Source organism: Bicyclus anynana, chromosome 5 (genome assembly GCF_947172395.1).
Source record: "Bicyclus anynana chromosome 5, ilBicAnyn1.1, whole genome shotgun sequence".
In the NCBI taxonomy this organism is placed as follows: Eukaryota; Metazoa; Arthropoda; class Insecta; order Lepidoptera; family Nymphalidae; genus Bicyclus; species Bicyclus anynana.
The window spans coordinates 1,860,788-1,873,790 of record NC_069087.1 but is presented as its reverse complement, the minus strand read 5'-3'; the positions used below and the strand labels follow the sequence as shown (position 1 = coordinate 1,873,790).

The window sequence follows — 13,003 nt, the reverse complement described above, 5'->3', positions numbered from 1 at the left end:
ATGTTTTAAGTAATCCTAGCTTTTCCTTGTAAACAAATACTTCAGGCCTATTTTAATGGAGAATGTTACTATACGCAAAATCACTTGAAACTTCATTACACTAGAGCTTTTATATAAACAGATATAGTTTTTATTTTATTGAAAAATACCAAATAGTTATGATTTTTTTACATACAAGTTCGCATAAATATCAACTCCCGCTTAAGTAGCGTAGTTTATTTTATTTTCGGGATTTTAGCACAAAAGTTTATCTTTTCAAAAGTTTATTGGGGGCCATCCAACTTTTGGAACCACTACCCTTCAGTATACATATTCAAAAGTTGTCTTAATTAAATTGTAAGCATTTGCAATTTCGTCATCAACCCATATTCGGCTCACTGCTGAGCTCGAGTCTCCTCTCAGAATGAGAGGGGTTAGGCCAATAGTCCACCACGCTGGCCCAATGCGGATTGGCAGACTTCACACACGCAGAGAATGAAGATAATTCTCTGGTATGCAGGTTTCCTCACGATGTTTTCCTTCACCGATTGAGACACGTGATATTTAATTTCTTAAAATGCACACAACTGAAAAGTTGGATTTGCAATTTAGTTGTTCGATAGTCAGCAATTAAAAATTGACAGTGAGCGGCCACCCCAAAAGCTAACGCTTTTTACTGCTTATAACCATAAGTGATGTCTCAAGAAAATGTAGAAATAGGAAAGACATCCATATAAATTTCATTTCATTTTATTTTAGATATTTATTGGGCTTAAAATAAAACATCTTTTCATAATTGATCTATATATTTTAGTATTTAACTTTCAACTGCCCTTTCTACTTCACCTCTAAAATCTAGTCAGTCTCTCATAATCCTATGACCTTCTTCTATTGTCTCAAATCTTGCCAAGTTTCATTTGAACAAGTTTCAGCCCATTCAACAAAAATATGGTCAAACAGACAAAAAATACAAAAGAATATTTTTTGAGTTTCACTAAGACTAAATCACTAGAGTTTTCGAAATACCTTCAATGTACAGAATTTGTCCTGTTACATGATTTGAAAGTTATTCAAGAAGAGTCATTTAGTGATAAGTACAATCAAAATTAGTGTGTTTTTTTACAGTTTTTCCTTGATAAAACTTTGTAAAGCCCCAAGCCTCCCCAAAACCAAAATCCTGGTTGCACCACCGTCAGTAATTAATAAATCAGTAGAGAATAATTTTGATAAACTGGGTGTTTGAGTGCCAGTACAAGTGCTTTTATTTTCTATATCAGATTCATTTAGACTGTCACTATTTAGATTTAAAATTTCTTGAGAAACGTCCAAATCGTATAACACATTGTACTCTGTTTTAACTCCTGGTACTTGTGGTAATATATCAACAGACTGGTCATCTACATCATGACACAGTTTTTTCCTGATGTTACGGATTCTTAGTCTCTTCTCCCTATCTGTTGGCTTGTCAGAAACTAGATGTGGACGCCATGGAAAAATTGATGGTACAGCATCTCTCCTTAATACTTTACGTTGACGTGGTAATCCTAAAACAAGTATTGTTTAAATTAGCTATTAATGGAGTCTAACAAGTAGAGTATTTAATGAATAGGTACTAAGTTTTATTTACCTGTGCATTCACTGTATTTTTCATAATCACTCTCAAGGAAGTGTTTCCCACATAACCTAGAGCTTAAAGATATCGAAGATTTGTTACGACGTAAAGCCTTTAACCAACGCTTTAATATTTTTTTATTTTTTGGAAATCGATGTACTCCAACTTCCTTACATTTTGGAACGAAACAGCATGTCATTTTAAGAATTCTTAATTATTTTCCAATTTTTCCCAAACAAACAGTAAAGTGCACAAACGTCAAATGAAGTAAAGTCAAAAGTGTAAACACCACCAAAAAGTCCAAAAACAAAGATTTAAAGAAAGAAAAAACACTCAACACCAAACCACAGATCATTTTTATTAGTTGTCCTTGTCAAAGGTATAAACCACGTATAAACTAGTAAACAGGGTGTACATCATTAACTTACGATTCGGTACAAGTACGTGTATTACATTCAGTCGGCTCTGTACCAATATTGTCAAAGCAATATTCAATGTACCTACTCAGTTTCAGTATCAGTACTCTACTTTGAGTATTACTTTAGTTTAGTTGAGTACGAAAAATTTTTTCGATTTACCGCCCAAAAATCGTTCGTACTCGAACTCGACTAAAATGCTAAAGTAGTCCGAACTAGGCATTAGGCTAAGTTCGGACTGCTTTAGTATTTTATTTGAGAGCCAAGGTACAATTAAGTAAATCCTGTTTTCGATCCCTGACAACAATAGATAAACTATTTTAAAAGTATTATGTTTAAATAATACGATTTATAATTTAGATAACGTTTATTGAGCTAGGTAGCAAGACATGACAGTTGTAAAGTGTAATTATTCAACTACCTACCTAATTCAACTAAAGTTTAGAAAAGACACAGAATTTATGTAGATTATATACATGACATACCTTCCTCCCAAGTATATTACTAATTAACTACTAATTAATAAGTAAGTAACAAATTTAAATCCCAAATACAATAGCAAAGTATTTAAAAGATATACATAGCATAAACATAAATTTAACCATCATCTTCCTTAGAACGACTCGGCCTATAATATGGACCTTTATGATAAACATTTCTTTTTGTTCTAATTTTTCCTCCGGGTATATCAATCTCTGCTGATTTAGGTATTCCTAATATCTCCTCCCATTTCTCAGCACTCGGTATTTCAATTATAGGGTCTGTTTCTATTTCATACTGATTTTCTTCTTCCTGATTGGCTTTATCATCATCCCCTGTCTCTGTATCATCAATTATTTCATTATTTCCACCACTTGTTCCACTTGTTGATGGTAGGTTCTCACTCTCTTTTACTTTAATAATCTGGTCCATATGTCGTCTTAAGACGGTTCCTTCTCCTGTTTGTACCTTATAGCTGGATGGACCGTCTTTTTCCTTGATTTGTCCAGGTAACTATTTTGGTCCTTTTATATAATTTCTATACATTACATTTTGTCCTATATTACTTTGTCTGTTTTTCTGCTGTGCATTTTTTATTACTTGACTTTCTATTTTTCTATGTTGTATATTATCTGGATGCAAAGTATCCATGACAGTACGAAGGCGTCTATTCATTAAAAGCTCTGAAGGACTCTTATTTGTAGAAGAACATGGTGTAACACGTAGGCCTAATAACATATTTGGAATTTTAACTTCCCATGGTCCATGTATTTTGCGTAGTTTGTCTTTTACAGTTTGTACCATCCTCTCTGCCAAGCCATTGGTGGCAGGATGGTAAGGTGCTGACGTCACATGTCTTATTTTATTTGATTCTAGAAATAGTTTCATTTCTTGAGATACAAAGGAAGTACCATTATCTGAGACCAAGGTTTCACAAATACCATGAGTAGCAAACAAATTTCTTAGATGGCCAATCACTGTTCTAGAATTTGTGCTACTTACAATAAAAACTTCAGGCCATTTAGAAAAAGCGTCGACTACTATAAGAAATGTTTTATTCATGTATGGCCCTGCAAAATCTATATGTATTCTGGACCATGGTCTTGATGGAAGAATCCATTCATGAGACGATTTCTCAGGCATACGTCTATTTTCCAGACACTTAGTGCAATTTTGAACTAGTCGACTTATGTCGTCGCTCAATTGTGGCCACCACACATAACTCCTAGCCAATGCCTTGGTATGAACAATTCCATTATGAGTAGTATGAAGCATGCGTAGGACGGTTTGTCGAAGGGATGGTGGTATAACAACGCGGCATCCTAATAATATACATCCATCTTGTAAAGACAACTCTGTTCTGTGCAACCAATATGTTCGTAGATCCCTATCAGTAACTTTGCCTGGCCATCCACATCTTAAGAAATGTACAATTCGTGAAAGTGTCTGATCTTTTGTAGTTTCGGAAGCTATCTCATGAGCTGTGTAGGGAAAATCTTCCACCTTTTCTGCCATTAGCAATACTTCACACAAAGATTGATCTTCTTGCTCTGGGACTGGTAGCGGCCATCGACTTAAACTGTCTGCATTGACAATTTGACTTCCAGGTCGATATGTAATACTATAATCATGTGCTGTTAATGCTATAGCGATTCTTGTTAGCCGAGGTGATAAAATGGATGGCATAGGTCTTTTAGGATCAAATATTCCTAGTAACGGCTTGTGATCGGTCACTATTGTAAATTGTCTGCCAGCTATATAATTGTGAAATTTTTTAATGCCAAACATAATCGCAGTAGCCTCTTTATCTAACTGTGAATATCTTCGCTCATGTGCATTTAATGTCCTAGAGCTCATTGCAATAGGCCGTTCATGTCCCTCGTCCATAACATGTGATAGCACTGCTCCAACGCCATATTCTGAACTATCACATGTTAGAATTACATGTTTATTCAAATCATAATGAACCAATGTTGTTTCAAATGTTAGCAACTGTTTTGCTTTATTAAATGCATCCTGTTCTCTTTGGGTCCATCTCCAAGTTTGAGATTTATCTAGTAGTCTGTGTAACGGCTCCAATGTTGTTGCCTTATGAGGTATAAACCTTTCATAAAAGTTATACAAGCCTAAAAATGCTTGCAACTCCCGTACATTCTTAGGTTCTGGTGTTTTTAAAATAGCTTCCACTTTACTTGGAGCTGGGTGTATACCATCTCCATTGATCACAAAACCTAAAAATTCTACTTTTTCTTGAGCAAATTTACATTTATTCTTGTTAAGATGGAATCCAGCTTTCTGTATACGTTTTAAAACATTGTCAAGTCTTTGTTGCATAATCAGTATTGTAGGACCACTCACTATGATATCATCAATTAAAACTGAAACACCCTGGATACCTGCCAGTAATGCTGTCATAAGTCTCTGAAATATTCCAGGGCATGCTTTGACTCCGAACGGTAACCGATGAACTGAATATAGGCCCTTGCATGTATTTAAAGTTAACATTTTGGCTGTACTCTCAGTAACTTTTACTTGTGTGTATGCTCGATCGAGGTCTAATGTTGTAAAAAACTTTGCACCTGCCACTGTAGCAAATACCTCATTGGCTGTCGGCATAGGAAAAGTATCCGATTCAGTAGCTTGATTGACAGTACTACGGTAATCTCCACATAGCCGGATATCCCCTGACTTCTTTATTATTGGCACAACAGGTGTTGCCCACTCAGAAAAAGATAAGGGTTGTAGTACCCCCTCTGCCACTAGCCGGTCAATTTCTTGCTCTACTCTAGCTTTGATGGCATATGGTACTAGACGAGCTTTCAGAAATCTAGGTGTAGCATTTTGTTTAAGATGTATTGTAACAGGGTCACCAGTAAATGTACCCAGCTCGTCCTCAAAGATTTCACTATATTTTGAAATAGTCTTGTCAATGTTTACAAGATCACTGCTTGATATACAATTAATGTTCAATGTTATGTTCAGCGGGTTCAACCAGTCCCGTCCTAGAAGATTAGGACCACATCCTTTTGCTATGATTACATTTAGGTTACATTTTAGATTTCTATACTGAACATGAAGTGTTGTTTGACCAAGTAAAATCACTGGTGTGTTTGTCCACGTGCGTAGAGTAAGTGACACTGGTCGAAGAGTAATCTGTTTGTTTTGATATTTTATCTTCTTCCAAGTGTATTCATTTACCAATGAAAAACTCGCTCCTGTATCTACTTGCAATACCACAGGGATGTCTTCCAATAACAATTCGACCACAAAAGGCAGTATTTTAGTCTCAGATTGAATGCTGTAAATTCCATTCAAGCGTATATCTGGTTCCTCAGTAAAATTTATATTCTTCTTAAAAGATTTTTTCTTTACTAAGCATATTTTTTTAATGTGTCCTTTTTTAGAACAGAATCGGCAAACAGCGTTAATAAATCTGCATTCACCACCATGACAATCACCACACCGGTAACATAAACGCGAGCTAGCCCTGGGCTGTACAGCATTTACATCCATGGCTTCTACTGGTGAACTTATAGATGTATTGTTTGTACTTGTGTTACTGCTTTCTATATTGACAGAAGATTGAATCATGTGACAATCTTTTCCCGCAGTTTCGGCGGCTAACATAGCATCTATAACATCTTGATAACGTAGGTTATCTTTTTTCAAAAGATCGTACTGTAGGCCGCGATCTTTCATGCCACAGACGAGCCGATCACGTAACATTCGTTCTAGGTCCATAAAATTACACTTGGAGCTAATTTTTCGCAATTGTGCAATGTAATCTGACGCAGTTTCATTTGTATTTTGGTTACGTGTATAGAATTTGTATGACACGGAAATTTCATTTGGTTTAGGACTATAATGTTTTGTTAAGATTGTTTCTATTTCAACAAATGTCACATCACTCGGTTTTCTTGGTGTAATTAACGCCAAAAACGTCTCAAAAACTTCCGCTCCACACACAGTAAAGAAATTCGCTCGTTTGGCGCCATCCAACATGATGCCATTTGCCTCGAAACAAAACTTTAACCGGTCAATGTAATTGTCCCATATGTCGATTTTTGGATTAAATTCACCAAACTTCACTGCTTTATGATCCATTTTCACTAAATTTTCGTCTCGTCGCCACTATTATGTTTAAATAATACGATTTATAATTTAGATAACGTTTATTGAGCTAGGTAGCAAGACATGACAGTTGTAAAGTGTAATTATTCAACTACCTACCTAATTCAACTAAAGTTTAGAAAAGACACAGAATTTATGTAGATTATATACATGACAAAAAGTTAGTAAGTGTTTTATTGTATCTCGACGAAAATACATTTTTTTAAATCGCAAGTCTCCATATAAAAATGCAGCTGACATTAGTTCTAAAATATTCCGTATGCGGAAATCGTGTCGCTGCAATGTACAACTTTTTTGTGTATGTAGATTCACTTCTCCTTTTAGTATAAATTCATTGGTACCTTTGACTATTTAGACTATGGACCTGTTTCGCACCCAAAATCACCAACAAAAAAGTCTGTCGTTTTTTGAAGAGAGAGAGAGGAAAGATATAATGAATAGACTTTGAAACTACTGAACCAATTTGAAAAATTCTTTCATTATTACCAAGCTACACTATCCCTGAGTGCTATAGGCTATATTATATTTTCAAAAATATTAGGGATCCTTAATAAAACTCCAAGGTGTAAAAATTTTACCTATAATATTCTTTACATCACATGCACTGCATTTTCTTCAAAGTGTCGCGACAGCATATTGCTAACTATTAAAGTCATGACACAATAAGTGTTCTTATATTTAAAGAAAAAATGGAAATGCAGTCGTTAGAAAAGGTTCGTTATTTGATTTCTTATCAAAATAAACTACTTCAGATTCAAGCCTGTTTTTTTTTAGATATTGAAAAAAAATTCAATATCTTTATTTAGCTTTTTGAATTATTCAATTCGGACATTCCATTCAAAAGTTATCAAAAGTTTAAAAATTTAAGTATCAGAAGAAAGTTATGAAGTCGCCGCTAAAGAATGGCTGTACCGATTTAACTGAAAATTGGTGGGGACCCACTGTGCCATGTGATGGACCCAGCACCCGCTCAGTTAATCCATGGATTGCTAAGCTATTTGTCCCCCCCCCCCCCCTCCTTACAAAATCAATGTAGCATTCACAGAAATTTATTCAAGAGTGAAAAGCAAAATTAAATTTAGTGTACTTTTTTACACTTTTTTCTTGATAAAACCTCGTGAGGTTCAAGCCTCCCCCAAACCAAAATCTTGGATTTACCACTGTCAAAAAATAATACATCAGTAGGGAATAATTTTAATATACTGAGTGTTTGAGTACCAACACTACGAGTGCTTTTATTTTTTATATCAGATTCATTTACTGGACTGTCACTATGGTTTAAAATTTCTTGGGAAACGTCTAAATTGTGTGACACATTGTATTCTGGTTTAACTCCTGATACTCCTGGTAATCTATCAACAGACTGGATAGAAATCTCTGAATCAAGACACGGTTTTTTCCTAATGTCACTGTGTCTTGGTCTCTGCTCTCTATCTGTTGGCTGGTCAGAAATTAGATGTGGACACCATGGAAAAATTGATGGTACAGCTTCTTTCTTTAATACTTTACGTAGGTTTGGAAATCCTAAAACAAGTAATAGTTTAAATCATAAAATAGCTATTAATGGGGTCTAATGAGTAGAGTATTTAATGAATACTGAGTTTTATTTACCTGTGTATTTACTGTATGTTTCATAATCACTTTCAAGGAAGTGTTTCCCACACAACCTAGAGTTAACAGTTATCGAAGATTTTTCACGACATAAAGCCTGTAACCAACGCTTTAATATTTTTTCATTTTTTGGAAATCTATGTACTCCAACTTCCCTACATTTTGGAACGGTACAGTATGTCATTTTAAGAATTCTAAATTATTTTCCAAATTTTCCCAAACACAAACATTTTCTATAAATTTCATTTTATTTACAAATTACAGTCAAAAGCAAAACGTCAAAACTAACGTCAGTTCACAGATACGTCTTGATCAATACGTATCTTTTAATCTGTGGGTGGAGACCGTCCACAGATTGTATAATTTACTGAATTACTCTTTGACGTTAATATTTTGAATCAACTTACTCTACTCTTTGTTTTGAATTTTCGTTATATATTATGTTTTGACATTGACGAAAAATCAAAAAGTCATTGATGTTTCTGTAATTTTGATTTTCTTGTATTTTTATAAAACAATGTAATTATTGTTTTGCATTAAATGATGAAAGCAAGATATCTAACATTCTTTTCTTACATTGGTACAAAATTCAGGTGGGTGTACCACAATTTATATCTTTGAGTAATATTTTCTTATAAAATTCCCATTTTGATTCCATTCTCTGCACATAGGTCCTCTGAGAAGATCTGGCTTAAAGAAGGTCGCAATTACCCCGATCCTGATAGTGTGCAAGGGTCTATGGAATTAGCCCTACTTAAATTAAGACCTCTGAATTATCCTAACCTCATTCTTTCCAGCCGGTAATTAACCATTCATATATAGTAATTTAAAACATAGTTAGTAAAACGGCAACGTGCAATTATACGAGTATTTCACTGTCTTGTATATTAGTATGTCATTATCAAGACCTGGCCTTTATATATGACACATTGATATGATATTATTAAATGTTGCTGACAAATTACCTGAACTCTTGATAAAGATCGAAGGTTTACTTACATCCAGGCTTGCATCGTAGGACTCATTATGAAAATATTAAGTAATAATATTACATAAGTAGTCCATTTCTCCTTGTTCTGATCCTTGGTTGAAAAATGTTTGACTCAAAACACTGACTGTTTTGAGTCAAACATTTTTATTTTAACCACTTCAAATCCCATTAGACCACCACGGTGCAAAGCCTGGAGGGAGGAAACCTGTGTAAATGGGCCACTGTAAATAGGTGATGGACTATAAATAAGTAACGAGGAGGCCTATGCCCGAGGGAAAACTGAAGAAAAAACAATCAGTCTCAATGATTTATTGCAATAATATTATGTAAAAAAAAACAGTTAATAAAGGTTTTATTATTATTATGTATTAACTTTATACTATATTGTTGATGTTTGTAGCACAGATGGTGGCGTTCATGCACTGAATTCAAGTGCTCACTTTGACTTGGACAGGAAGGGCGACAACATCTATGACCCACATTACATCACATATGAAATGAACAAGTTCTTTTTCCACAATGAACTCAGTATATATGTGAGGAAATGTTTAAGGGTGAATGACAACTTCAGTGCCAGGTTCAATGCTGTTTCTAGAACATATTTATACAGGTATTATTATTTTTCTTTATAGTAATAATAATTAACAGATCAAGCAGATGGTAAGTTCAAAACCATCAACTATACTAATTAAGGACCAACACTTAAGTTATGCAAGGAATCCTGCAAAGTACCTACTAATGAACCTGTTGAACTGAACCTTATGAACTTTAAAATGTAGATAGATTTATACTGTTACAAACTACAGTTTGAATTCCAAATGAAAAAAAATCCTGAGACTTTATTCCACTAATCCAAGTACCAATACACACTTCCTAACAATCTGTGGATTATTTCACTTTCAGGTTAGCTGTACTGAAACCAGAAGTTGAAGAAGAAGAGAAGGGTGTGATAGCATCTTTTATACCAATAGAAGAATGGAAGAGATGTCACTTTATTAGGTAACCACCTTGTGCTTTCATCATCATCTTTATAAGTTATACAACCACTGTTGGATGTCCTTCCAAGAGTATGCCTCTTCATTAGGATCCACATGAAACCACAAGTAAGGCCTAGTTCAGACTACTTTAGTATATTAGTTGAGTACAAACAATTTTTGGGCGGTAAATCCAAAAATCTTTCATACTTGACTAAAATATTAAAATGGTCTGAACTAGGCATTACAGCTAGTAAATTTATACAACAGCATGATATTATTACATTTATGTATTTTAAATTTAAATTTTTAGAAAAAAAGAGTTTGATGTCGAGAGATTCAAAAAAGGAGCTGAACACCTGGTCGGCTATCACGATTTTGCTACCTTCAAGAAATTTGATAAACTACTACAACATAAGCACAACAGAAGAGAGATCAAATCTATAGTTGTGAAGCCCGGCCAGCCATGCACCACTAGCTACACTAACAGTGCTGTAGACAACTGTTTCAACTATTGGGATATTGAAATCAAAGGACGGTCTTTTGTACATAATCAGGTATGACTACCCTCAAGCTCACAAAATTAAAATATTGAGCTTTTTGCATTGACCTCTTAAAATAAAAGGACACACAATCATGTAGAAAATGTCACTTGACAACTGGCCAATTTTGCTTTGGCAGTTTTAGAATTATTGATAAAGAAAATTATACCTAAAGACCTTTTAAAATAGACCAATATTCAATAAAATCCCAAATTCAGAGCAAATTCAACCTTAAGAATTGAGTTTAAGGTTCAAATTGAGTGCCAAGAAGTTGTGTTTAGCACTTTGAATGCATAATCAGCGACCAAAAAACGGTTTGGTCGTCGATTATGCATCCACTTTTTAATAGGAGATCAGTGGCTTTTTGCTTTATTTAAGTTATCACTTCTAAGGTAAGTTTGATACATATCTACTTAAAGTGAGTAATATTTTCGAAAATACCAGATGAAATAATAATTACTAGCAGTAGTGGTGTGCACTTCATAAATGCAATAATGCATTGCCTACCCTGAGCCCTCTTTCCAACTCTGGGCTGCTAAAGAGAATTTCTTGGAAGTAAGGTTGTTTCATAGGCCAACCCACGATATGAAACCCCAAGGACCTTGGACCTCATGATTTGAAGCCACATAGGGTAACCAATGTACCAATCAGGCAGTTTATTGTTTGCCTAGTTTCTAGAATCTCAATGTAAAAAACCATGTTCTTTAACAATATCATCTCATCACAAAAACATGCCCAATATCAACGCCTCGAACCCATTTACCCCATGTAAGTTATATACCTTTCATTTTACTAACATCCTTCAATCTCAATAAGTAGTTAATTTCACTCCTAAACACTAGCTTTAGATATCTTATTGAAGTAGTCACCAGTTTGTAATAAAATTTCGAATAATTACAGATCCGGCGTATGGTAGGAACTCTAATATCTATAGCCATTGGAAAATTGGAACCAGATGATATCAAAGTGATGCTTCAAGTACCCTCAAAGCACTCCTGGCACACTTTCATACAGAATGGCCCACCTGACGGTTTATACCTTTGTAACGTCGAATATAATCCGGAAGATCTCATTTACGACCCAGAAAGAAGTATAGCCAATAGTATAGTTAATAATGAAGAACTTGATTGTGAATAGAAAGAATGTATATAAAACAGTGAGAAACAAGCAAGCAAAAGTTAGGTATATTTACGATAATAGTTATATTTAACAAGAATTGACCTAGTCCCATTTAAGTACTGACTACTAGAATACTTATACAATAATTTGTGTTGTGTTACATATTGTGAATGACATGAAAACTTTTATGTAAAAATCAGCGGAAATAATTCATTCAGTTAAATAAATCAGATCTATATAAAGTTTTCAAAAAAGGACTTAATGTACAACCTTGACAGACACCATACAATTACTATATAAACGTTCAAAATGAGTTTCTTGAAAGAACTAAAAAGGCAAAAAGACAAACTTAAAGAAACAGAAACTGTTGTAACACGTGCAGATGGAGTGAAATTCGTAGAAGGAACTGGAACATTTCTCGAACCAAACGCTTACGGCTTTATCGTAGACACTAAACCTGATGATGTGCCGGTTTTAATCAGAGATCATATATATATAGGCTCGCAAGATTGTGCAGTTGATAGTGTTTTGGAAAAGTTCAATATAAGTTGTGTTGTTAGTTTAGGCATAGATGTTGATTTATCTAATGTAGAACACAAGTTTGTACCAGTTTTGGATTTGCCAGAATCTGATTTGACACTCGTTTTGGCTGATTGCCTGCCCTTTATTAGAAATTGTGTGGATAAAAAGTTAAATGTTTTGGTACATTGCAATGCGGGAGTGTCCCGTACATCAATGGTCGCGATTGCATACTTAATGCAATATGAAAGAATGGACTTCAGTGAAGCGTACGATTTGGTTAAGAGTAAAAGGCCGGTAATACAGCCAAATGCTGGATTTAGGAAACAATTACAATGTTTACAGCCTGGAAATGTGTTAAAAAGTATGTCAATCGAAAAATAAAATACTTGTCAAAGTTTATAATTAGTATTAGACACTTGTTTTAATACCGCACCTGCACTTGGTACTTGTAGTTGCAGTTAGTTGAGGTGAGACAATTTTAGTTACATTTGAATTTTTTAAACTAGGCAGAAAGCAATTGTGAGGTATTTTGCTAAAAAAATTGAGTTATGAATAGGTACATCATTGTCATAATATTATCAACCCATATTCGGCTCACTGCTGAGCTCAAGTCTCCTCTCAGAGTG

At 34.4% G+C, this 13,003-nt stretch overlaps 3 protein-coding genes across 5 annotated transcripts; 2 read left to right on the top strand and 1 right to left on the bottom strand.

The window, feature by feature from the left end:
- Positions 1–420: 420 nt before the first annotated feature.
- On the bottom strand, positions 421–8,529 carry LOC112056341 (uncharacterized). 2 transcript variants are annotated; one of them, XR_008250863.1, is made up of 3 exons: positions 8,230–8,529; positions 1,607–8,142; positions 421–1,523 (listed from the first exon to the last, which is right to left on the bottom strand). XR_008250863.1 is itself a non-coding variant. In XM_024096758.2 (2 exons), exons 1-2 carry the CDS (start codon positions 8,411–8,413, stop codon positions 7,697–7,699), a joined length of 630 nt encoding a protein of 209 aa, XP_023952526.1. In that variant the 5' UTR covers positions 8,414–8,521; the 3' UTR covers positions 7,407–7,696. The 2 variants fall into 2 exon arrangements, 1 of the variants encoding a protein (XP_023952526.1); XM_024096758.2 differs by lacking the exon at positions 421–1,523 and having other exon boundaries at positions 7,407–8,142; positions 8,230–8,521.
- Positions 8,530–8,659: 130 nt separating this feature from the next.
- LOC112056345 (tRNA pseudouridine synthase-like 1) lies at positions 8,660–12,788 on the top strand. 2 transcript variants are annotated; one of them, XM_024096764.2, is made up of 6 exons: positions 8,660–8,822; positions 8,901–9,029; positions 9,621–9,830; positions 10,124–10,219; positions 10,508–10,751; positions 11,637–12,788. In XM_024096764.2, the coding sequence occupies exons 1-6, from the start codon at positions 8,770–8,772 to the stop codon at positions 11,871–11,873; spliced, it is 969 nt and encodes a 322-aa protein (XP_023952532.2). In that variant the 5' UTR covers positions 8,660–8,769; the 3' UTR covers positions 11,874–12,788. The 2 variants fall into 2 exon arrangements, with proteins under 2 accessions (XP_023952532.2, XP_023952533.2); XM_024096765.2 differs by lacking the exon at positions 8,901–9,029 and having other exon boundaries at positions 8,668–8,822.
- On the top strand, positions 12,165–12,788 carry LOC112056346 (dual specificity protein phosphatase 19-like). Its single transcript, XM_024096766.2, has one exon. It carries the CDS (start codon positions 12,165–12,167, stop codon positions 12,756–12,758), a length of 594 nt encoding a protein of 197 aa, XP_023952534.1. The 3' UTR covers positions 12,759–12,788.
- Positions 12,789–13,003: the final 215 nt, after the last annotated feature.

What these genes read in the sequence shown, in the direction of transcription:
- LOC112056341 (XM_024096758.2), bottom strand. Translation starts at nt 8,413, where the DNA reads ATGACATACTGTACCGTTCCAAAATGTAGGGAAGTTGGAGTACATAGA. An exon ending in AACATACAGTAAATACACAG is followed by an intron (nt 8,143 to 8,229) that starts GTAAATAAAACT and finishes TACTTGTTTTAG; the next exon opens with GATTTCCAAACCTACGTAAA.
- LOC112056345 (XM_024096764.2), top strand. Translation starts at nt 8,770, where the DNA reads ATGATGAAAGCAAGATATCTAACATTCTTTTCTTACATTGGTACAAAA. An exon ending in TACATTGGTACAAAATTCAG is followed by an intron (nt 8,823 to 8,900) that starts GTGGGTGTACCA and finishes CTCTGCACATAG; the next exon opens with GTCCTCTGAGAAGATCTGGC. An exon ending in TCTAGAACATATTTATACAG is followed by an intron (nt 9,831 to 10,123) that starts GTATTATTATTT and finishes TTTCACTTTCAG; the next exon opens with GTTAGCTGTACTGAAACCAG.
- LOC112056346 (XM_024096766.2), top strand. Translation starts at nt 12,165, where the DNA reads ATGAGTTTCTTGAAAGAACTAAAAAGGCAAAAAGACAAACTTAAAGAA.